The 23,993-nt window shown below is 41.9% G+C and overlaps 2 protein-coding genes across 2 annotated transcripts in view; both read right to left on the bottom strand.

Annotated features, from left to right (window-relative positions):
- Window positions 1–23,993, bottom strand: part of LOC129654864 (sperm-associated antigen 17-like) — a 257,575-nt gene that overhangs the window by 66,926 nt on the left and 166,656 nt on the right. The window contains exon 1 of the mRNA XM_055584607.1: window positions 12,268–12,408. Coding sequence (XP_055440582.1) covers window positions 12,268–12,294 — 27 coding nt within the window. The 5' untranslated portion in view covers window positions 12,295–12,408. Of the gene's footprint in view, window positions 1–12,267 lie in introns of the transcript that reaches the window.
- The window catches only part of LOC129654860 (sperm-associated antigen 17-like), a 330,465-nt gene that overhangs the window by 274,498 nt on the left and 31,974 nt on the right, over window positions 1–23,993 (bottom strand). The window lies entirely within an intron of this gene.

Below are 23,993 nucleotides of genomic sequence, written 5' to 3'. Positions count from 1 at the left end.
GAAGGTCACTTGTATTTAGCCTATCATACTGTCAGAAGTGTTATAATCCATTTTAATGCCTATTCTAGACAAGACAGCTTTCAAAATGAAAGTTCAGCAGGTCACCTCTTTCCTCTTAAATTTTCCTCACACTTAAGAACTCTTGTCTGATCAGTTTGTAGACATCTGGTAATTCTGCTTCAACATATGCAGGCTCATTAGTATTTATATCTTTTAGGAAAAGCATGTTTTATATGAACAGTTTTAAGAATATTTTTTCCTTAAATTGATATTTATTGTTTGCTTATATGTACCAAAAATGAACTAAACCTATTCAATAACAGAAACACTTGAATATAAAGGAGAGAACCTATGTGAGGTGGTAAAATCTCTAAAAAATATGACCATTGGAATATTCTCAGGAACAGCCAAAGGTAATGTCCTTTACCCTAATCCCCCCACAAAGACTTTGAAAACTAGTGTAAGCCAAAAATGCAACAGAAGGATCTTCTGAGAGTGAGACGGAATAAATCTTCCAAGCATGGAATAAATGTCATTGCAATCAAAGGCATTGTCTACCACATGAGAGGGATACTCAGCACATATGCAGAGCATAGGAAATCCTCCAGTCAAAGGTCACACATTAATAGGCAACAAACTGTACAAAATCACTTACTGGGGCAACAGCAAAGATATAAAATGCAGATCTGAATGGAACCACACCCTGCATTTACTCCTTTTTCCTAGTGTATGAGGCCATATATTGCCCTTGGGAAATGAACAATGCACTAAGAAATATTAAGGAGGGGCTTTATGGATGGAAACAGATGGAGTGGGCTGCTGGCAGTATAAAAGCTCTGTGAATTGCATTTCTCGAGCATTCTGAAGTGGGAGGGAGTAGAAGAGGAAAGCACGAAGAACAAGAGGAAGAAGGTATAGGGCTTAGGTTTTCAGAACAGAAAGACTAGTTGTGGCAGCCAGATGGGGAGACGTCTGCAGAGCTTGTTTGGATTTTCTTTGGTTCAATAAGGGAAAACAATTTTGATTTGATTCAGAGTCCCTTTATAATTGCAACCCCCCCCCCTCAAATTTATATCCAGTGACAATATGGAATAATGGAAGATCTATATATTTAACTGTCTGTCCAACTTCTGTAAACAAGAAAGATCTGATTTCTTACAATGAGCTCTATTTCCAATGCCCACTGAAATGCTAGTGCGAAATATATGTTCTGAAAATAATCCACTTGAAAGTCATATTTATAATAAGAATAGTTTCTTAAATTAAATTAGTTAAGTTAACTAAATTCTATTTAGCAGCCCAAGTGAGTTAGAGGGGTAAATACTTTCCAAATCTCCTAAGTTAAAATTCAAAATGTTACCAGTTTTACATGAAGCAGAATTTGGTTTTATTTTACTTATCTTTTTCATTCTCAATGGACCCTGAACATAGGCATTTGTCTGAAAAGATGACACATACTTCACACAACTTAATCCTTGATGATTGGAAATCAAGCTGAGATAAACACATGTGCTAAAACTTAGCTGAAATTCAGAATACTTAGATTCACATAAAACATCCAATCTAGAAGGTTGTGGCTCTGAAATCAAGAGTTAATCATCCCCTCCCCACGCATTACGTATTGACACCACGATTCTGATTAAGATAATCATTCTGATGACAGTTAGCAGTTACAGCAAGTTATAGCAGTTACAATGTTTTTGTGTTGGCAGAAGAATAAAATCACCAAAAAAGAGACAAAAGTGACTGATTCTTGCTTCTGTAATTATTCCCACAAACACTCTGAAAAATATCACGTACTCGATGATACCACTAACAGAGTATAAGGAGTTTCTGTAAAATCAGCATTTGCAAGGTTATTGACCCATAGAAACATCAATAAATGGTAGCCATTATGGACTTCATTTTCATTATTACTGGCCTTATAGAATAGATTTTACCAGTAACTTAAAACATCTTTATGCTGATGGTCTCTGATAAACAAACGCCAACTCATTCATATAAAATGCCGTGGCTGTTTTCCCTATTATTTTAATCTGGCCACTAGTGCCTTTGGTAGGAGAGGGCAATGTAACCCACTCCAGTGCTCTTGCCTGGGAAGCCCCATGGACGGAGGAGCCTGGTAGGCTAGAGTCCATGGGGTCGCGAAGAGTCAGACACAACTGAGCGACTTCGCTTTCACTTTTCACCTTCATGCACTGGAGAAGGAAATGGTGACCCACTCCTGTGTTCTTGCCTGGAGAGTCCCAGGGACAGAGGAGCCTGGTGGGCTGCCGTCTATGGGGTCGCACAGAGTAGGACATGACTGACGCGACTTAGCAGCAGCAGCAGCAGCAGTACCTCTGGTTCATCTGCAATATTAGGTAAAGACTTTGCATATTCAGTTCAGACTGAACTGAACTGAACTTGCATATTCTATTTTCTTATCTAACCTCTCACCCCCATCAGAATCTTTATCTTATTTTTCTGTTGCTGATGTTGTCTCAGTGTTAGGAGACAGAGTCCTCTCCCTTCTTCAGTTCAGGAAAGGAGAAGGAATGGAAATATTACCAATCTTTCAAGTTGAAACTCAGGATGAATTTCCCTTAGAAACAAAGCCCAAGCGGAAGTAACCAAATAAGTCAGCGACATTCAGGCCTCTAAAACGTTCTCTGTGCTAGGACAATGAAGATGCTAGTCAGTGGGAGGAGCAGGTGACTCTGCCCTCTGATTCAGAGCAAGGGGCCCTTAAACCTGACAATTTCAGAGAAGAGCTGGAAAGGACTTGGATGAAGAGGGAGAACATTATAGGTGAGAGAGTTGGCATACACAAAACCTTGAAAAGGAAAAGTCTGTCGCATGTGTGTGTTTGTGTATGTGTTATGTTGGGGTGGATTGGGGGGCTATAGGAATAAGATCAGTAAAATTGGAATCAAGAGTGTGTTAAAATGAAGACAAGCAGGATATAAGGTTGGTAGCCAGTGTTAAGCCAGATTACAGAGGCTCTCCTTAGAAAATACTGACACTTTCACTTTAGACAATATCAGAGATGTCATCACAATGGGTTTGACTCCAGGGTCTTGAATCTCATTAGATTTTTTTCCCCAATAAATTAGTCAAATCTCCACTCAGAGGCTCAGTCCTCACCCATGTCAAGGCACAGGCAGTCATGCTTTTGGGACCAGCCTGATTTTGTACTGATTCAGTCATCAAGCTTTTGCATTGCTTCTGGTTCTGAAACCTGCCTCTGTACCCTGATCCCACTATTTGTGTTTCTACCATTTCCCACTCCTGGGTTCTTGGCCTTGTCCAGATAATGTCAGCATCCTTCCTCCCCACTTTGGCTTCTCTGCCCCTTATTCTGGTCCCCTTAGTCTCTTTATACATTCAATTTTTTTCCTTGACAGCTAGTTCTTGCCACTCACGCCAGAACTTTTTCATACAGATTTCTTTTTGAAAATATTACCTGTAACCTGCCCTAACCTAACCACTCTGCCACCATGAGGGGTCTATAATATTTCTCTTGCCCATTTGTTTCTTCTCTGTCTGCAGTTTAAAGAGATTATAGCTACATAGAGATAAAATTTTATTTTGTCACTGCCTTACTCAAGGACCTTTCATAACTCCCTCTTGCTTATGGTATGGAATCCAAGTTCCCAATACTGGGAGCAAATACTTTTGATTAGAAGATACCATGATTTATTCATATTTATTTATCCCTAGGAGAAGGCAATGGCACCCCACTCCAGTACTCTTGCCTGGAAAATCCCATGGATGGAGAAGCCTGGTAGGCTGCAGTCCATGGGGTCGCTAAGAGTAGGATACGACTGAGCGACTTCACTTTCACTTTTCACTTTCATGCATTGGAGAAGGAAATGGCAACCCACTCCAGTGTTCTTGTCTGGAGAATCCCAGGGACAGGGGAGCCTGGTGGGCTGCCGTCTATGGGGTCGCACAGAGTCGGACATGACTGAAATGACTTAGCAGTAGCAGTAGCAGTATTTATCCCTAGGGCTTAGCATATAGAAAGCATGCAGTAAATTTTTGTTAGAGGGATGGCTTTTGCTTGCTTTCTAAGTCATCCTCTATAACCTGGTTTTGTTCTACCCACCCACTTTTTTTCTTTCTTTTTAATACAAACACTAGACAAGTTAAACTTATCTTTGAGGGGCTTTCCCCACCCTCCTCCACATCCACTCACATCAAGGCTAGTCATTAGTTCCATGTCTTTACTCATTATGACCAACCATGGGCAATTATCCATTCTCTTCTGTTTTTCTTAGATAGGAAGTGTTAGTGGCTCAGTTGTGTCTGACTCTTTGTGACCCCATGGACTGTAGCCCATCAGGCTCCTCTGTCCATGGAATTATCCAGGCAAGAATACTGAAGTGGCTTGCCATTTCCCTCTCCAGGGGATCTTCCAGGGATCAAACCTGGATATCATTAATTCTTCTAGCTAACACTAGTTACTTAATTTCCATAATTGTTTCACGCATTTTAATAAGGTACATACTTAGGCAAAAGACTCCTCAGATATGTTCTATTTCTCTTTTAGTTTCTACTGCGCCTAGGTCAGTGTTAGACACACATTAGAACTTGACACTTACTATCTAGTTATCGACTGCTAGAGGCTTTTGTCCCAAGCACAGAAAAGATAGCTTGCTCCCCACTGGACTTCCGTGCACTCTCTCCAAGAAATTTGGACTTTCATATCTGCCTTTCTGGCAGTGCATTGCACTTAGTAGGTGCCAGAGGATTTTGAGTCAAGAGTCTGTGTACAAATTCCAGCTCCAGCTATGTGTATTGGTCAGTGTTGTTCAGAGAAACAGACCAATGGGAAAAAGATATGTGCATGTATACATCTATATCATATATCTCACATTGAGGGACTTCAAAAAGAGCACAACAAATACAGATAAATATGTTATGTATATGTTTGATGAATATATATATATATATATATATACACACATTATATATGGGGCTTCCCATGTGGCTCAGTGGTAAGGATCTGCCTGCCAGTGCAGGAGATGCAGGAGTTACAGGTTGATCCCTGGGTGGGGAGGATCCCCTGGAGGAGGAAATGATGACCCATTCCAGTATTCCTGCCTGGGAAATCCATGAACAGAGGAGCCTGGTGGGCAACAGTCCATGGGGTCGCAAAGAGTCAGGCACAACTGAGCGCACAGCACACATACATTTTATATATATACATATATAATCTGCCACATATATTGATAATATATGTGAGTGTATACACACACACACACACACAATTGCCACATGTGGCTCTAGTCCATGCTGGAAGGCCTGAGAACCAGGAAAACAAATAATAAAGTATAAAAGTCCCAGTCTGAGGGCAGGAAAAGACATATCCCAACTCAGTCAGGCCAAGACCACAATTTCTCTCTTTCTATATTTGTTCCATTCAAGCCCTCAGCAAACTGGATAATGTTGCTGCACCCCGACATTGGAGATGACAACCTGCTTTACTCAGTCTAATGATTTAAATGCTAACCTTTTCCAGAAATGCAGTCACAGTCACATCTAGAAATGGTGTTGAACCAAATGTATGGGCATTCCATGACCCAGTCCGGTTGATACATAAAATTCACTATCACAGAGTATGATGTGTTAAGTAACAGAGTTACTTAAGCTTGTTAGGCTCAGTTAACTTACAAATAGTAGTTAAGTATAATAATAATTGCCCCCATATTATTATTATTTTTAATTTTAATTGGAGGCTAATTACTTTGCAATATTGTAGTGGTTTTTGCCATACACTGACATGAATCAGCCATGGGTGTACATGTGTTCCCCATCCTGAACCCCTCTCCTACCTCCCTCCCCATCCCATCCCTCAGGGTCATCCCAGTGCAACGGCTCTAAGCACCCTGTCTCATGCATCAAACATGGACTGGCGATCTGTTTCACGTATGGTAATATACGTTTCAATGCTATTCTCTCAAATCATCCTACCCTCGCCTTCTCCCATAGAGTCCAAAAGTCTGTTCTTTATATCTGTGTCTCTTTTGCTGTCTTGCATGTAGGGTCATCGTTGTCATCTTTCTAAATTCTGTATATATGTGTTAATATACTGTATTGGTGTTTTTCTTTCTGACTTACTTCACTCTGTATAATAGGCTCCAGTAAGCTGTGGTACATACACACAATGGAATACTACTCAGCTATTAAAAAGAATGCATTTGAATCAGTTCTAATGAGGTGGATAAAACTGGAGCCCCCATATTATTATTTGAGGATAAGATGTGATAATGCATATGAACAGAGCTTTATAAAGTGCATGGTAAATATTAATTTTAGGGGTTTGAATGAATGTGTCAGAGAAATACTCATCATTCCTCGTGTGCTGCCAAGATAAGGAGACTCTAAACTTTATGACAAAATGGTTTGATAGAAAAAGGATACCAGCCACCCCATCTGTATTTGATGTGTTCTTCTTAATGTGTTGTTTCTTAAATTTCTTTCTTCTTCACTTTTATTAGCATATCAGCATCTTAATAAATAACTAACACATACTTTTCTGTTTATCTCTAGTTTTTCCTCACTTGGGGTATTTTATGTGGTCTCCCTATCCTAAGTAAGGTTCACCACTTTCTGTGGGGTCACTCTACTTATCTCCTCTCCTGAATTCTCCAGGGAGATTCTATGTTGGTTGATGGGCAGTTTAGTTTAAAGGGGAGCTTATACCTCTTCCTTCAGGAACTTTCTGCACCTCCCCTTTTCTACCATCATGCCTTTAGTAGGAATTCCAAATGGGAAGGGCCCCATGTTGGTGAGACCAACTGCTAATCTGCAGATGATAACTTATTCTGATGTGGCATTGATAGAGGAGAAAGGCTGATGGTGGCATGCACCTGAGCAGCAGGTGGTGGCGCTAGTCCAGGGCAAGAATCTGGACACTCAACGGCACATGCCTGGCTGAGGATTCTTTTTTCCTTCCACTTATTATGATCAGTTCTAAGAACAGGGAAGAACTTGGCAGAAAAGCTCCAGAGGGAAAGCTGTTCTACTTAATATCTCTCAGTTCAGTTCAGTTCAGTTGCTAAGTAATGTCTGACTCTTTGTGACCTCATGAGCTGCAGCATGCCAGGCCTCCCTGTCCAACACCAACTGCCGGAGCCTACCCAAACTCATGTCCATTGACACATGATGCCATCCAACCATCTCATCCTCTGTCGTCCCCTTCTCCTCCTGCCCTTAATCTTTCCCAGCATCAGGGTCTTTTCAAATAAGTCAGCTCTTCATATTAGGTGGCCAAAGTACTGGAGTTTCAGCTTCAACATCAGACCTTCCAATGAACATCCAGGACTGATCTCCTTTAGGATGGACTGGTTGGATCTTCTGGCAGTCCCAAGGGACTCTCAAGAGTCTTCTCCAGCACAAAATTCAAAAGCATCAATTCTTTGGCACTCAGCTTTCTTTATAGTCCAACTCTCACATCCATACATGTCTACTGGAAAAACCATAGCCTTGACTAGATGGACCTTTGTTAGCAAAGTAATGTCTCTGCTTTTGAATATGCTGTTTAGGTTGGTCACAACACTCCTTCCAAGGAGTAAGCGTCTTTTAATTTCATGACTGCAATCACAATCTGCAGTGATTATGGAGCCCAAAAAAGTAAAGTCAGCCACTGTTTCCCTATCTATTTGCCATGAAATGATGGGACCAGATGCCATGATCTTAGTTTTATGAATGTTGAGCTTTAAGCCAACTTTTCACTTTCCTCTTTCACTTTCATCAAGAGGCTTTTGAGTTCCTTTTCACTTTCTGCCATAAGGGTGGATGTCATCTGCATATCTGAAGTTATTGATATTTCTTCCGGCAATCTTGATTCCAGCTTGTGCTTCCTCCATCCCAGTGTCTCTCATGATGTACTCTGCATATAAGTTAAATAAGCAGGGTGACGACATACAGTCTTGATGTACTCCTTTTTCTATCTGGAACTTAATATCTCTAATGATCAACAACTGAGATACAGTATTCCTCCATCATACATGATGGGATACGTTCCAAACCCCAAGTGGATGCCTGAAACCAAGAATAGTATCAAACCCTATACATACTATGTTTTTTCCTAGACATTCACAATCACATCACATATGATGTTTAATTTGCAAATTAGGCACAGTAAGAGATTAATAATAACTAAAAAAAATATCCAACCAGTCCATTCTAAAGGAGCTCAGTCCTGGGATTTCTTTGGAGGGAATGATGCTGAAGCTGAAACTCCAGTACTTTGGCCACCTCATGCGAAGAGTTGACTCATTGGAAAAGACTCTGACGCTGGGAGGGATTGGGGACAGGAGGAGAAGGGGACGGCAGAGGATGAGATAGCTGGATGGCATCACCGACTCGATGGACGTGAGTTTGAGTGAACTCCGGGAGTTGCTGATGGACAGGGAGGCCTGGTGTGCTGCAATTCATGGGGTCGCAAAGGGTCAGACACGACTGAGTGACTGAACTGAACTGAATAATAAAATAGAACAATTATAAAAAGACAGTGTAATAAGAATTATGTGAATAGGGTCCCTTTCTCTCTCAAAATAACTTTTTATACAAATTTAATGCCTTTTCCACCTTAACCTCGAGCTTAACAACCTTAAGCAATCCCAGAATATGATTTTCTTCCTCTTCCTTTTAAAGTCAAGAACATCCACTTTTTCACTAAAAGGAAGCATTTAGAGCTTCTCAGTGGCACATTCGAGTTGCTGGCATCACCACTCTTGTGCTTTGGGGTTTTGATTAAGCAAAATGAAAACTTGAACACAAATACTGTGAAACAGGACAGTTGATCTGATAACCAAGATGGATACTCAGTGACTAACAGGTGGGTTGAATGGGACAAAAGGATGGTTCACAGCCCAGGAGGGAGGGTGTGAGATTTCATGGTGCTACTCAGAATGATGCACAATTTAAAACTTATGAATTATTTATTTCTGGAAGTTTCTATTTAATATTTTCAGACCTCAGTTGACTGGAGGTAACTGATACCTTGGAAATCAAAACCATGATGAGGAGGGATCTGCTGTATGATCCATTTACATTTGAGCTACACTGGAGGGTGTGTATGATGATTACATGTAAATGTCTTAGCTTTTGGCCAAGTGATTTAAATTCTAAGTTGTAAAGAAATAGTAAGTCATGATGTTCATCACTGTGTGCTTACAATAGATTGGAAAATAACTTTCTGCCAATATGAAATCGATTAATTCATTAATAATGGTCATCAATATGATGAAATATGCACCTGTGAAATATGCATCTGTTACAATGATGTTTCAGAAGAGTATTAAATTACATGAAAACTTTTCAAGGTATATAATTACCTATGAAAAAGCAAGTTACTAACATAGTTTGTACAGTCTGATCTCAAGTTGATGTGTGTGTGAAGCACTGTATCTTAAAACAAAACATATTCTTAAGAGTTAAGCTATTTTGGTTCAAATTCCAGTTCTTCCACTTAATATATGAGTGGCCTTGGGCAAGTCAGCCTGTCCTGCCTCAGTTTTCCCAAATGTTAAGTGTAGATAATAATTATGCCAACCTCATGAGATTGTTCCAGAGAAGGCAATGGCACCCCACTCCAGTACTCTTGCCTGGAAAATCCCATGGATGGAGGAGCCTGGTAGGCTGCAGTCCACGGGGTCGCTAAGAGTCGGATATGACTGAGCGACTTCACTTTCACTTTTCACTTTCATGCATTGAAGAAGGAAATGGTGACCCACTCCAGTGTTCTTGGCTGGAGAATCCCAGGGATGGGGGAGCCTATTGGGCTGCTGTCTATGGGGTCGCACAGAGTCGGACACGACTGAAGCGACTTAGCAGCTTAGCAGCATGACATTGTTCTGAGGGTTAAAATTAATCCACATAAAGTGCTTAGAGCAGTGTCTGCTCACAGCATTTATGGAGTAGAATATCTATTAGCTATGCCAACAGACAAATTCACAGAGGAGAGAAGTCTTATAGAGAACTCTGGAGAATCGTAGAAGGGAGTTACTTGGTGCTATGAGCAGAGCCAGGTGGCAGCCATAGCAGAGAATGAGGCTCTTTGTGCTGAGTAAAAAGAGAAGGGACTCACATGATATTGTAAGTCAACTATACTTCAATTTTGTATTTAAAAAAAAAAAGGGAGAAAGAGAGCTCAATCACATCTTTGATAGAGAGGGGCGATCTTGGGTTAAGTATGGGATGGTAAGAATTTCGTCCACTTTGGAAACAGAAAGTCCTGGGTTCAGTTCTTGTTAGCCTTATTATCCTGTCCCTTGACTCCCTTCCCTTTTTCTCTCCCTTCCTCTTCTTTCCCCTTTCCTTCTTTTACTTTTCTCATTCTTTCATTTATTCAACAAACTTTCTGAGCTCTCTTTTAGGTATTATGGTAAATCTTTGGGAATACTAATGTAATGAATAAAATATGTTCTGTGTCCTTAGAGAGGGTAGGGTCTGAAGGTGGTGACATTTACCTTAATAGACAATTACATAATAATGTGCTCAGTGCTTTGGTTTATGTGTTCATCAGGTGTTGCGATAGTCAAAGGTAACTCTGGTTCTGTGATAAAGGGGTTAGTGGCAGGGTATGTGGGGGCAGGGAGCTTCCCATGAAAGGGGCTACCTACTATGCTGTAGGAAAGTAAAGGTAGATGAAGATGGGAAGAGTGAACAACACATATGATGCACATGGTGTTGAGACAGTGGCCTGTGGGGCTGAAAAAAGCTCCATCTGACAGAAGAGGTCGGTGGAAATGTGGGGGCAGAAAGGTGGGCAAGAGCCAGACCATGATGGGCCTGGTGTATTAAGATGAGGATTCACTTTTATTCTAAAAGCATGGGAAGTTCTGAGGAGCTCTTTATTATTGAAAGTCATGGAAAGTAACCTATAGATTTTGAGCAGAAAGCCTTAGAATCATTTCTGCATTTGACTATGTAATGTTGGGCAATGTAACCTTTATGAGCCTCATTTCTGTACCTTTCCCAAGCTAACGACACTAAAACCTACCTGGGTAGGCTATTGTAAAAATGAGAGAATGTCCATAGGGCACCTAGTATAGGACGTGGGTTTATGCTTATGATGTGGTGTGTGTGTGTTCAGTTACTTAGTCCTATCCGACTCTTTGTGGGCCAAGGACAGTAGCCCACCAGGCTCCTCTGTCCATGGGATTTCCCAGGAAAGAATACTGGAGTGGGTTACCTTTCCTCCTCCAGGGGATCTTCCTGACCCAGAGATCAAACTCATGTCTCTTGCATCTCCTGCATTGGTAGGTGGATTCTTTACCACCAGCGCCATCTGGGAAGCCCCTATGATGTGGTGAATAGCTTCAAAGACAAAGAATTGAGGGCTAAACAAATCAGAGAGAATGCTGGGCTTGAGATAAGAATCTGTTCTGCCCCATCCTGGCTCTGTGACCCTGAATGCCTCACTTGACTTCTCTGAGCCTCAGTTTTCTCATAAGATGCAAATAGTATCTCCCTCACAACATTAAGCCAGGATAGTGCTTTCCATTTAAAAAGTTCCCAGTGCAAATGATTTCTCTAATTTCTCTCTCTCTGTTTGTTCTCTTTTGATGCTGCAGGCTTTTGTAAATCAACCCTCTGCCTTGTGAGAAAGGACACCCTCAGGTGGGATCTCACATCACTGGGACCTTGATTAGTAAACCGGAATACTGGGAGCACCATCTGGAGGTGGCTGCAGCCAGCCAGGGAAGGAGAGGAGCTGGCCTGCCTGCCTGGGGGTGGGGGTGTGCACAGAGCTTGACCTCGCCCAGCCACCCTCTGAGCCATAGCTTGAAGGCCTACACAGGTGTAGACCAGAGTCAAGGCCAATATCAAGGCAAAGTATTACCACATGTTCCTGCAGAGACTAAAAAAGAGGGGGCTGCTCATGGCAAGGTGGGGAGGAGGGGAGAGGTGGGAGTGAGGAAGCCAGAGAGGAAGGGAGAAAAACAGAAGAGCTGCCAATATAAAGAATTCATTAGAGGAGAGTCACGTTGTGACCTCCAAGATGAAGATGAGTGAAAATTCTTGTATGATTTAATATTGTCTGGAAATATGCCAAACCACATGCTCTCTGAGCAGGCTGCAGTCTTTTACCTTCATTTCAGGGAAGTCCTACTCCCCACCACTCTGCATATTGCTTACTGAGTCTGGGTTTTTTGTAAGGTGCGAGCAGGTTAGAGGGAGAGGCGGCAGTTAGAGAAGCCTACTAATGATTTGTCTGATGGGAGGGAAGCGAGCTAGCAGAGTATCAAATGGGCCATCAGGCAGCCTTACCTCTGTCCCCGACACATCCTCTGTCATCCGTCCATGTCACTTTCTCCAACTTTCTCAAGTAGTCAGATGGAGTCCAGTGGTTTTCAAGTGTAAAAATAAAAAGTATGAGAAACATCTTCTTTAAAAACATGAAGTAGTGGCCCTCCTTTGGGAAACAAACAAAAAAACAAAACAAAAAAATCTGCTCTAAAATCTAATGCATTAAATATACATCTGCTCTGGTTGGAAGGTAGAATACAGCTCTGGGGCCCTATCCACTAGCCTTTTTTCCCTTGTGCAAATCAGTTTGGAAGGCTTCACAAAGGATGTGTTCTCACCGTAGTTCCAATCCGACTCCTTCAATGTGCGAAAGAGGAAACGGAGACACTAAAGGTGAAGAGGTTTGTTCAGCTGCTGCTGCTGCTGCTGCTAAGTCACTTCAGTCGTGTCCGACTCTGTGCAACCCCATAGACAGCAGCCCACCAGGCTCCCCTGTCCCTGGGATTCTCCAGGCAAGAATACTGGAGTGGGTTGCCATTTCCTTCTCCAATGCATGAAGGTGAAAAGTGAAAGTGAAGTCGCTCAGTCGTGTCCAACTCTGAGCAACCCCATGGACTGCAGCCTACAGGGCTCCTCCATCCATGGGATTTTCCAGGCAAGAGTACTGGAGTGGGGTGCCATTGCCTTCTCCGGGTTTGTTCAGCACTGGTAATTAATTAGGGGCTGAGTTAGGGTTGAAATCACAGACTTTCTCAAAGCAAATGGCTTTACCTCTGGGACTGGGGAAATGCACTGAAAAATAGGTATGCATTTCAGTGCATTTCCCCAGCTCTAGAGGCAAAGCTTTTTGCTTTGAAAAGAGCAGTGGTTAAAGTGATCTTGCATCTAATCAGCTAATACAGATCCAGGAAGGAGTGGGAGATGGGAGGAATCTCTACAGAAACCTCTGTAGAAGCCCTGGGGGGAAGCCTCCACACCTGGGTCTCCCTGGGCACAAAATCTACATCTGTTGAATTAAAATGAAATGCTGTGGTTTTAGGTAAAAGTCCCTGGGAGTCCCTCCAGCCTTAGAGGATCCTCGTCTCCCGGACCCTTGGACTCTGAGGACCCACCTCTTAGGAATGCTCAGGCAGAAAAACCTCAGATTGTTGGTTTACTGTTTAGACAGGTAGGTTCACAATTTGCAGCATCTCTCAAGTGTGGCAAAGGTCAGAGGAAAGCCTGCCTGGGGATTTTATTCAGCTATAAGTCTCCTTCCTGGTCACAGAAGAACTCTTGGTTTGGCACAGTAGTATTTATTAATGGGAAAAAAAATTGTTTGAAGATTCTTGTTGAGCTTCGGATTTTCCCAAGGCATTCAGTCAGTTCCTTTATTTCTCCTTAACTCCTGGGTGCCCTGAATATGGTGTGTCCTGAACCATCAAGAAACACTGATGCCTGCTGAAAACCACCATGGGTGTGATGAGACTGTGTGTTTGTTTTAGTCAGTCAGTCATGTCTGACTCTGTAGCCTACCATGCTCCTCTGTCTATGGGATTCTCCAGGCAAGAATACTGGAGTGGGTAGCCGTTCCCTTCTCCAGGGGATCTTCCCAACTCAGGGGTCAAACTCCAGTCTCCAGCATTCAGGCAGATTCTTTACCATCTGAGCCACGAGGGAAGCCCTGATGAGACTGGTGCTCATTAAACTTTCCATCGGCTTCCTCACACTTGCCAAATCCCTTGCATTTAGGTGGTGCTATGAGACTAGTTCTGACTAGTGTGATCTAAGCCAAGATGATGAAAGCCAAGTACTGATCTGCAGGCTGTCTGTCACTGCCACCAGCACTGTCCAGATGAGGCCCCATCAGTCTGGAACCTGGGTTATGTTGGTAAAGTACCCGCCTACTGAGGACGCATGCTGGACAGGCATTGTGAATGAAACAGAAACCTTTGCTATTTTAAGCCACTGAGATTTTAGGGATGATTTGTTGTGCAGCATATCCTTGCTAATCATGGCTAGAATAGAGGAACGTGGATTTGAAGCAAGGAGGGTCTGAAGATCTGCTTTGGTAGGAGTGAACACAATACTTCTCTTGAGATCAGGTGGCCCAGGGTTTCAAGCAGTAGTTCCCTGGAGCTGGCTTATGCTGGCTTTGAAAAGCCGACTGTGTATACATCTTTCCCCAACTCGACAATCGGTGCCATCACCTTGGTGACTTGTAATGGGCTGTGGTGGGAGTATTTACACCACAGAAACTGGCAGTTGTCACAGATCATAGCGTTTTTCTCCTCTGGCAAACTGGCTATTAAACATTTTCAGCACACCACTGGTTTCAAGTTTCTCCAGAGAGATTCATGGTGGGAGTAGGAAATGGGACAGGAAAATCTTCAGTAAATAAGAACCTATAAGATCCTTAGCTGTTTCAGAGTTTCTCTAAGGGGAAAATTTGGTAGGGAGATGCCCTGCTAGATACTGTTTTCTCCAAATCATATAATAAACAATAAAATAAGGTTTTAATTCTGAGCTCATTTTATCTCAACAGTTACCTTTGCACAGGATAGAAATAATCAAGGTCATCTTTTACCATTAACTGACAACACAGAGCAGGATCCTTTAGGATTTCCAAGCAGCTGATAAAGAAGTTTTAATTATGGCTTTGCTAATTACTGGCACACTCTAGAGAAAGGGGCTTCCCTGGTAAAGAATCTGCCTACAGTGCACAAGCCACAGGAGACACAGGTTAGATCCCTGGGTTGGGAAGGTCCCCTGGAGGAGGGCATGGCAACCCACTCCAGTGTTCTTGGCTGGAGAATCCCCATGGACAGAGCAACTTGTTGGGCTACAGCCCATGGGGTCGCAAAGATTAAGACACAGCTGAGCAACGTAGCACACATGCGCTCTGGAGAAGATTCCCAGTTGAGCATTGCACTTTCTCCAGCATTCTGGAGTGTTCTTTTCTAAAAATATGCTTTCCATGTAATTCTTTCCCCTTTCTCACCACTATCTTTCTTCATGAATACAAAACAAATAGATTCCAGTTTGATTTGTTCGGAGTTTGATATTAAATATCAAAGCCTCATTAATTATCATCTTATTAAGTGACATTTAGCATAATTGCTTGACGGCTCCAAGTATGAATAATTTAATTCCTTAATAAATGACCTATAATTTCATGTACAGAAATAAGTACAATCGAAAGAAACTCCTTGCCTTGAGTGCCCACTCATGACAGTCCCCACTCTTTACCATGTGCATGGCTTTAAGAATGTTATAGAGGAGGTTATGAGACTGGCAATGCCATCTGTCTCCTCCTCCTTAGAAAGTGAGGTAAAGGACTTGCTTAGTAAGCTACACAGTATCACAAATTAGTAAACACTTCTTTCTAGTAGCATTTCTGTGTGCTAAGTCACTTCAGTCACGTCTGACTCTTTTTGACTCCGTGGACTATAGTCTGCCAGGCTCCTCTGTCCTTGGGATGCTCCAGGCAAGAATACTGGAGTGGGTTGCCGTGCCTTCCTCTAGGGGATCTTCCCGTTCTAGGGATCGAACCTGCATCTCTTACGTCTCCTGCACTGGCAGTCAGATTCTTTACCACTAGAGCCACCTGGGAAGCCTAGTTGCATTACTATATACCCATATTCTTTCTAACATTTTCCCAGTTGTTCAGCTGTGAAACATGGGTGGCTTGGAGGAGGGAGGCTAACATACTGACTTAAGAAAAATATCTCATGCAAACTTGATTTATTTTATAAGAGGTTATAAAATCATTTTGATCACCATATTACATTATTTGGCTTGAATATTAAGTATCATTGGTGAATAACTTATGCTTCTCTGCACTGGCAACTCATATCTACTAAAAATAAAATACTAGAATACTTTTCCAGCTTATGTCATTCTGAGAAACGTCTTGCCCTGAGTTTCTTCATTTGTAAAATGAGGGGTTGACCTGATGATTTACTGAGTCCCTTTCAAGTCAAATTTTGAGTATGCTGTCATATCAGAGTCATATGGGCATGCAAGTATATTCATTTATGCAAAACACATTAATTGCCTATTATTTTCAAGTACTACGACAAAGACAGTTATACAAGGTTCCTGCCCTCAAAGCAATTATAGCTAATGGGGAAGGAAAACAAGCAAAAAGCAATTACAACAGAATAAATGCTATAGTAGGGAGAACCATGGATACAAATGGAGGTAATAGGAGAGGCACCTAGTCCATTTTGAGGAAAGAAGAAAATAGGGATCCGAAATGAAGTGATATTAAGTGAATGCAGGGCTGGAACTAGGGTGAGGCAAGAAAGGCCCTTGTGATGTAAAATTAAAGCAGGTGCCCAACCTTGGGTTCATGCACATGTACTCACCCTAGTCCCAGGCCCTGGGTATGTCATCTCAAGTATGTATGCTTGAGTTTACCTTTAGGGAGACGACAGAGGCTGTTTCAGGCAAAGAGATCAGCCTGTGCAAAGGCTTAAGAACAAGAGACAGAAATCTAGGAAACTGCAAATGCCTTCATATATCTGGATTTGGGAGTTATAGATATGAAAGATGACAGGTAAACAGGGACAGCTCATGAAGTATCTTGTAGAATATGTTAAGGTATTTGAACTTTCCTCTTAGGTTAATGGGTACCCATCAGGGAATTTTTAAAAAGGGATTAGTATGACTAGACATGCTTTTTAGAATAGTCTCTTTGGCAGCAGTGTGGAGACAGAAATGGAGAATTAGATAGGGACAAAGACTGGAGGCTTTGTCTACCACTTGGGTGGTTGTGGAGGTGGGAATGGAGAGAATTAAATCAAGCAGCTTCTAGAGGTCCTTATGAGTAAGAACCATCTGGAACTGATGACTGATTAAGTTGGGTATTGCAAGAGAGAGAGAGAGATAGGATGCTCAGAGTTTCTGGTTTGAGAGTTGAAGGGAAAGTGGTGCCGGCTGCTGAAATATGGAGCACACCAGAATGAACTGGGTTGAGAGAGAAGGTGTTGAGCTCAGACTTTGGTTTGTAGGGTCTGACACCTGAGGGGAGATTAGGGAGTTAGGTGGTTGTTGTTTGTGTTGGCACTTAGCAGAGAGACAGGGCTGCAGAGTATGCATTGGAGTGACACTTGCCTGTAAGTGATAAGGAAAGCAATGGGGATGGAGGAAGCTGTCCAGGGAAGGAATGTAGAATAAGGAAAGAAGGCTTAGCAAAGGTACTGAAATCTCCTGACCACCCTTCTTAAAACCGGTACAAAATAAAAGCACAGCTTTGGAGCCATCACGGGAACCTGAGCGAGGACAGGCTACATAAGCAGCTGCGTTGGGGTGTCCTTGCTGCGATGGATTTCCAAGACCACTGGAGAATGTGTGTTAGTTTGTAGAGAGACAAAGGTTGTTTGCTGCAGCTGGTGAGTCTGTGATCACCCGGCAAAGGAGGAGCCCGGGGCCCTCTCGGCCTTGTGGTTTTGGAGAGCACGCCACTGCTCATTCCTGAGGGGAGGGAGGAAGTTGGGCAGATTTAAATTTCTCTTTCCCTCTAAGTTGCAAAAGCACAAAAATTAGTGACTTTTTTGGATGCCCTCGTTGAAATGTTCACACTTGAGAGAAAATTGCTCTCTCCAGGAAGTAAGTAATAAATCTCTCTCACCAATGGAAGTCGCTACATCCTGAAACAACACTCGTCAGCTGAAAAGGAGAAAAAAAATAAAACATTCCTTCCCACCATGAAACTCTTTCTCCAAACATGTGTCCCTATCGGACTATAGAGAGCACCATTATGCAGACACCTCAGACTTCTTCAGGACTTGCCCAGAAACATAATTGGCTGTGACCAAATGACCATGGCGAGCTGCCCAGAGTGTGAAAATGTTTAGTCAGGGTCACTCCGGGAGGGGCTCTGCTGGGTGAGGCAGGTTGAATGAGCAAACCAGGCTGAGCAGACGCAGATGTGGCCAACGATTAATGTGAGGAGAGAGCGTCTGGGGAGGGGAGTTGGAGGGAGATATTTGGACACATGCCCTTTAAATCATTTACATCTTCATTTTGCAGGCCGTGTGTGTGTGTGTGTGTGTGTGTGTGTAAAACACCTTAGTGTCTTGCTCCTTCTCCTTTATCTGTGTTTTATACTTATCAAAACTGTTAGTCGCTCAGTCATGTCTGATTCTTTGTGACCCTATGGCTGTAGCCCGCCAGGCTCCTCTGTCCATGGAATTCTCCAGGCAAGAACACTGGAGTGGGTTGCCATTCTCTTCCCCAAGGAATCTTCCCCAGCCAGGGATCGAACTCGCTCTCCTGCATTATAGGCAGATTCTTTACTGTCTGAGCCACAGGGAAGACTTTGTCCTTATTATCAGGCTTTCTAAATTTCCCCTGTTTCTGGTCTTGCTTCTTTCTTGTTTATCTTCCAAACTGTTGCCAGAATGGAATGCCTCCTAGAACCTGCCCCGGATTTTGCCAGGGCTCTGCTGCTCCTGCTGCTGTGGGTTTATATACCCTGAAAGCAGAAGAGAGGACAGGCCTGACTCACAGGAGACTTTGGACGATTCTCCCCAAGAGGGAAAATCTCACTTTTATTTTAAAACTTCAAGGAAACTTTGATTCACTCAATAGTATACTCATGTTAGTTTTAACAAAAATTATTCTTTTATACTACCTATCATTGAGGAAAAAAGAATGTTCCCCAGGAGGAGGCACCACTGTGTCCTCCAAGAAACTGGGCCCTGGGGGAACCATTCTCAGCTCCTATCCAGGGCTTCTTTGACTGACCTCCTTCTACTTGAAATTCTACAGATTAATGCGAGTTTCTACACAGACATTTGGTGAAGTATTTATTTTCTGATTAATCATGTCTATTATCATTTAGTGGCTAAGTTGTGTTTGACTCTTATGTAACCCCATGGACTATAGCCCACCAGGGTCCTCAGTCCATGGGATTTCCCAGGCAAGAATATTGGAGTGGGTTGCCATTTTCTTCCCCAGGGTATCTCCCCGACCCAGGATTGAACCCATGTCTCCTGTGTTGGCAGGTGGATTCTTTACCACTGAGTCACCAGGGAAGCCCCTATTACCATATAACTGATTTACAGATGAAATCATTGTATTTGACATTAATGTGAGTAGCACAGAAGTTAGGAGAGAGTTAAACAGTTCCAACCTGATCACTTGTTTTGTCATTTACCAAGTATATAGAGCCTTAGTCTCCTCATCTATAAGATGGTCATTATAGTGACAGTTGACTCCTGGGGCTGTTGTGAGGATTCAGTGGAAGATCTGTCAAGTATTCAGCATATGCCCATCACACAGTAAGAGCTCAACACGTATAAACAATTATGCAATGGAAATGATTTTAGAGGTAATTGAGATATACAGTCTGTTCTCTGTATCTTAAGATATCATATACTGATGCAACCAATTTTGGATCAAAAATATTTGGAAAAAAATCCAGAAAGCTAAAAAGACAAAACCAAAAAAACTTGGCTTTACTGCACACCAGCTTCTATTTTCCGAACACTTACATTGTATAAGGTATTCTAAGTAATTGAGGGAGGATTTAAAGTGTACAGGAGGATGTGGGTAGGTCATATGCAAATATGACATTTTATACAATGGACTTAAGCATCTGAGAGTTTTGGGATCTGTGTGTGGGGGGTGCTGTCTTGGAACCAATCTCTCTGGATGCAGAGGAAGGACTGTAGTTATAGGCACTGAATGATCACAGATACAATTGGGTTGATTATATTAGACAATTTGCAGGAGTGAAACAATTTTAAAAAGGCTACTTTGCATTCTGCCAATGGATGCTTCAAGACATACTAAGAATATTAAATAAGAAAGGATTTAAGAGCTCATTATAAGTGTGTATTTAAGAAATTATATTAATAGAACATATCACTTTTTTTGTTATGTTCAATTCTGGTGAGCACACTATTTTGACATCTTGTGTAATACAGTTTATTGTACTAATATGTCTTTCCCCAGAGCAGAAATATCTTAAAAACTTCAGCAAAGAATATAAATAAATATGAACATCTGGTGGAGGAACTGAAGCAGATGTGCAGATTTGGTACATCAAAGCAAAGCTCCTTATTATCTTGGTGACGGACTAGTCCTGCATAATATAAACAACTTATAGAAATGGAAATTAATGGTCCAGAGGAGTCAGCTCATATAAAATATATTCTCAAGGCAAGAAATATTATTTAAACAATAAATAATTACAGTGTCTGTAGTCAATGCTCAGATTGATAAAGGGCATCAATAGAAGATGCATTTAAGAGACAGAAATACCAAATGTTTGGTTCTGTGTACAGGAAAATGGTTTCCTTCAATGTGGAGATTGGAGCATCTCTCTGAGATTGTCCCACACAGTACTGCACATACTGGATAGATTATTGTTCCTGAATTGATAGGTTACATATGGTGATTAACTGACACATTTGATGCTGTTGTGTATACACAATTGTGTGTCTGTGAGACTGCAGAGTGAGAATGATCATGTGACATGCCACTTTTTAATTCAGGGAGCAGTGGAATGACCTTATGACCAGAGTGATTCTATCTGATGTCATGTAAGATAGAGAACTTCAAGTCTGCGTTTGGTCAGGAAATTGGACAGAATAATAACAGGATTTTAGATTCACTGATACAAATCCAGATATATTCTTTGACATACAGCAAGACAGGATAGGGTAGTGGGCTCACTGCTCTGAGTAGTTTCTCTAATGTCTTACTGATAACACTTATAGATTCTTTCTGAAATCCTTAAAGCCAAGATACGCAACAAGTACTTAGGTGTGATGTCTTTCTTCTGATAATATTAAAGGTGACAAAACGTCCATTCAAATACCAAACTTTGTGTAGGTGGAGAATTACCTTCAAATGCACTGAGTCTTCACTGCAGAGGAAAAATAAAAGTCATCCCTTCAGCATAAATTCTGCAAGTTCTGTGTGATGGGGTTAGCAAGAGTCTAAAACTTCTTCAAATGTCACAATCTGACTGGAGAGGCTAAGCACAGTCCTAGGAAGTATTAAATAATACAGTTGCAATCGCTGACTCATATAGCGAATTCCCACTGGCTATCTTGGATGGGAAGGGAGGTGGGAAGGAGGTTTAAAAGGCAGGGGACATGTGTGTATACCCATGGCTGATTCATGTTGATGTATGACAGAAACCAACACAATATAGTAAAGCAATTATCCTTCAATTAAAAATTTTAAAAAAGAAAAAATATAGTTGTAATGCAAGTAAACTTGGGTACCCAGAGGCACAGTGCCACAAAAGAGTGCCACAAAAGAGACCCCATAAAACACTGAAATATAGCAGGAGGCTTTTACCGAAGATATCATGAACAGGTAGCAATGGAGGGATTGTTTTAAATTCAGAAAATTTCCTAAAATCTCCTTTACTTATCTCTCTCTATCAGACTCTAGACCAGTTGGCTCTTCTATTTAAATACCAGCCCCTCTTTCTCACCATCTTTTTCCAACTTTCAGGATCTTTCCTTGTGTTCTCAAGGTATAACAACTCTTTTTCCTATGTAACATGACCTACAGCATCTCTCTGGTTTTTAAGTTCTGCTATGACTGTGCTCCGGAGAAGGCAATGGCACCCCTCTCCACTACTCTTGCCTGGAAAATCCCATGGATGGAGGAGCCTGGTAGGCTGCAGTCCATGGGGTCGCTAGAAGTCGGACATGACTGAGCAACTTCACTTTCATGCACTGGAGAAGGAAATGGCAACCCACTCCAGTGTTCTTGCCTGGAGAATCCCAGGGATGGGGGAGCCTGGTGGGCTGCCGTCTATGGGGTCGCTCAGAGTCGGACACAACTGAAGCGACTTAGCAGCAGCAGCAGCAGCAACAACATGACTGTGCTCAGCACAGTCAAGTCTCACAGTCAAGCAATGCAACTAAGGATACTCCTGGGAAGGGAAGAGAAGGAAAACACTGTAATACTTCGTGTGTGTGTGTTTTTATCTACAACATTAAAATGACACTTATTAAAACAACAGAAAAAAATGCCACAAAATCCTATACAATAAGTGTCAAAAAGGTGGTCTAGGCAGGCAGCAGCAGATTTAATTCTTCACTTTCAGCCAGGATGATCAAGAAAGAATTGATGGCAAGGTGAACAGGAAGAGGGTTGAGATTCAACTGGGGAAAAGACCTAAAAGATTCCTTCAGTTCAGTTCAGTTCAGTTGGTCAGTCGTGTCCGGCTCTCTGTGACTCCATGGTCTGCAGCATGCCAGGCTTCCCTGTCCATCACCAACTTCCAGAGCTTACTCAAACTCATGCCCATTGAGTTGGTGATGCCATCCAACCATCTCATGCTCTGTCGTCCCCTTCTCCCACCTTCAATCTTGCCCAGCATCAGGGTCTTTTCCAATGAGTCAGCTCTTCACATCAGGTGGCCAAAGTATGGGAGTTTCAGCTTCAGCATCAGTCCTTTCAATGAATATTCAGGGCAGATTTCCTTTAGGATTGACTGGTTGGATCTCCTTGCAGTCCAAGGGACTCTCAAGAGTCTTCTCCAACACCGTAGTTCAAAAGCATCAATTCTTCAGCGCTCAACTTTCTTTATAGTCTAACTCTTACATCCATACATGACTACTGGAAAAACTATAGCTTTGACTAGACGGACCTTTGTTGGCAAAGTAATGCTCTGCTTTTTAATATATGCTATCTAGGTTGGTCATGGCTTTTCTTCCAAGGAGCAAGTGTCCTTTGACTTCATGGCTGCAGTCACCATCTGCATTGATTTTGGAAAATAAAGTCGCTTACTGTTTCCATTGTTTCCCCATCTATGTGCCATAAAGTGATGGGACCAGATGCCATGATCTTCATTTTTGAAGGTTGAGTTTTAAGCCAACTTTTTCACTCTCCTCTTTCACTTTTATCAAGAGGCTCTTTAGCTCCTCTTCACTTTCTGCCATAAGGGTGGTGTCATCTGCATATCTGAGGTTATTGATATTTCTCCCAGAAATCTTGATTCCAGCTTGTGCTTCATCCAGCCTGGCATTTTGCATGATGTACTCTGCATGTAAGTTAAATAAGCAGGGTGACAATATACAGCCTTGACTGTATATTGTCAGGGTTCCAAATCAAGGTTCTGATTTGGAACCAGTCTATTGTTCCATGTCCAGTTCTAACTGTTGCTTCTTGACCTGAACACAGATTTCTCAGGAGGCAGCTCAGATGATCTAGTATTCCCATCTCTTTAAGAATTTTTCCAGTTTGTTGTGATCCACACAGTCAAAGACTTTCACATAGTTAATTAAGCAGAAGTAGATGTTTTTCTGGAACTCTCGTACTTTTTCGATGATCCAATGGATGTTGACAATTTGATCTCTGGTTCCTTGGCCTTTTCTAAATCCATCTGGAACATCTGGAAGTTCATGGTTCACATACTATTGAAGGCTGCCTTGGAGAATTTTGAGCTTGGAATTACTTTGCTAGTGTGTGATGTGAGTGCAATTGTGCGGTAGTTTGAACATTCTTTGGCATTGCCTTTCTTTGGGACTGGAGTGAAAACTGACCTTTTCCAGTCCTGTGGCTGCTGCTGAGTTTTCCAAATTTGGAAAAACTGAGTTTTCCAAAAATTCCTTAGGTAATCAATTTTAGAAATGTACCCTCAGCATAATGCATATAAGCTCCTTGAAGGCAGAGGAATTTGAAAAATTCTTGACACATAAAATAGTAGAAAATAAATATTTGTCAAATGAATGTAATCTGCATTTGTGGAATGGATATAGTATGTGAAATCAATTACATGTTTGTGGAAT

The sequence above is a fragment of the Bubalus kerabau genome, chromosome 6 (genome assembly GCF_029407905.1).
Source record: "Bubalus kerabau isolate K-KA32 ecotype Philippines breed swamp buffalo chromosome 6, PCC_UOA_SB_1v2, whole genome shotgun sequence".
In the NCBI taxonomy this organism is placed as follows: domain Eukaryota; kingdom Metazoa; phylum Chordata; class Mammalia; order Artiodactyla; family Bovidae; genus Bubalus; species Bubalus kerabau.
This window is presented reverse-complemented; position numbering and strand designations above follow the sequence as displayed.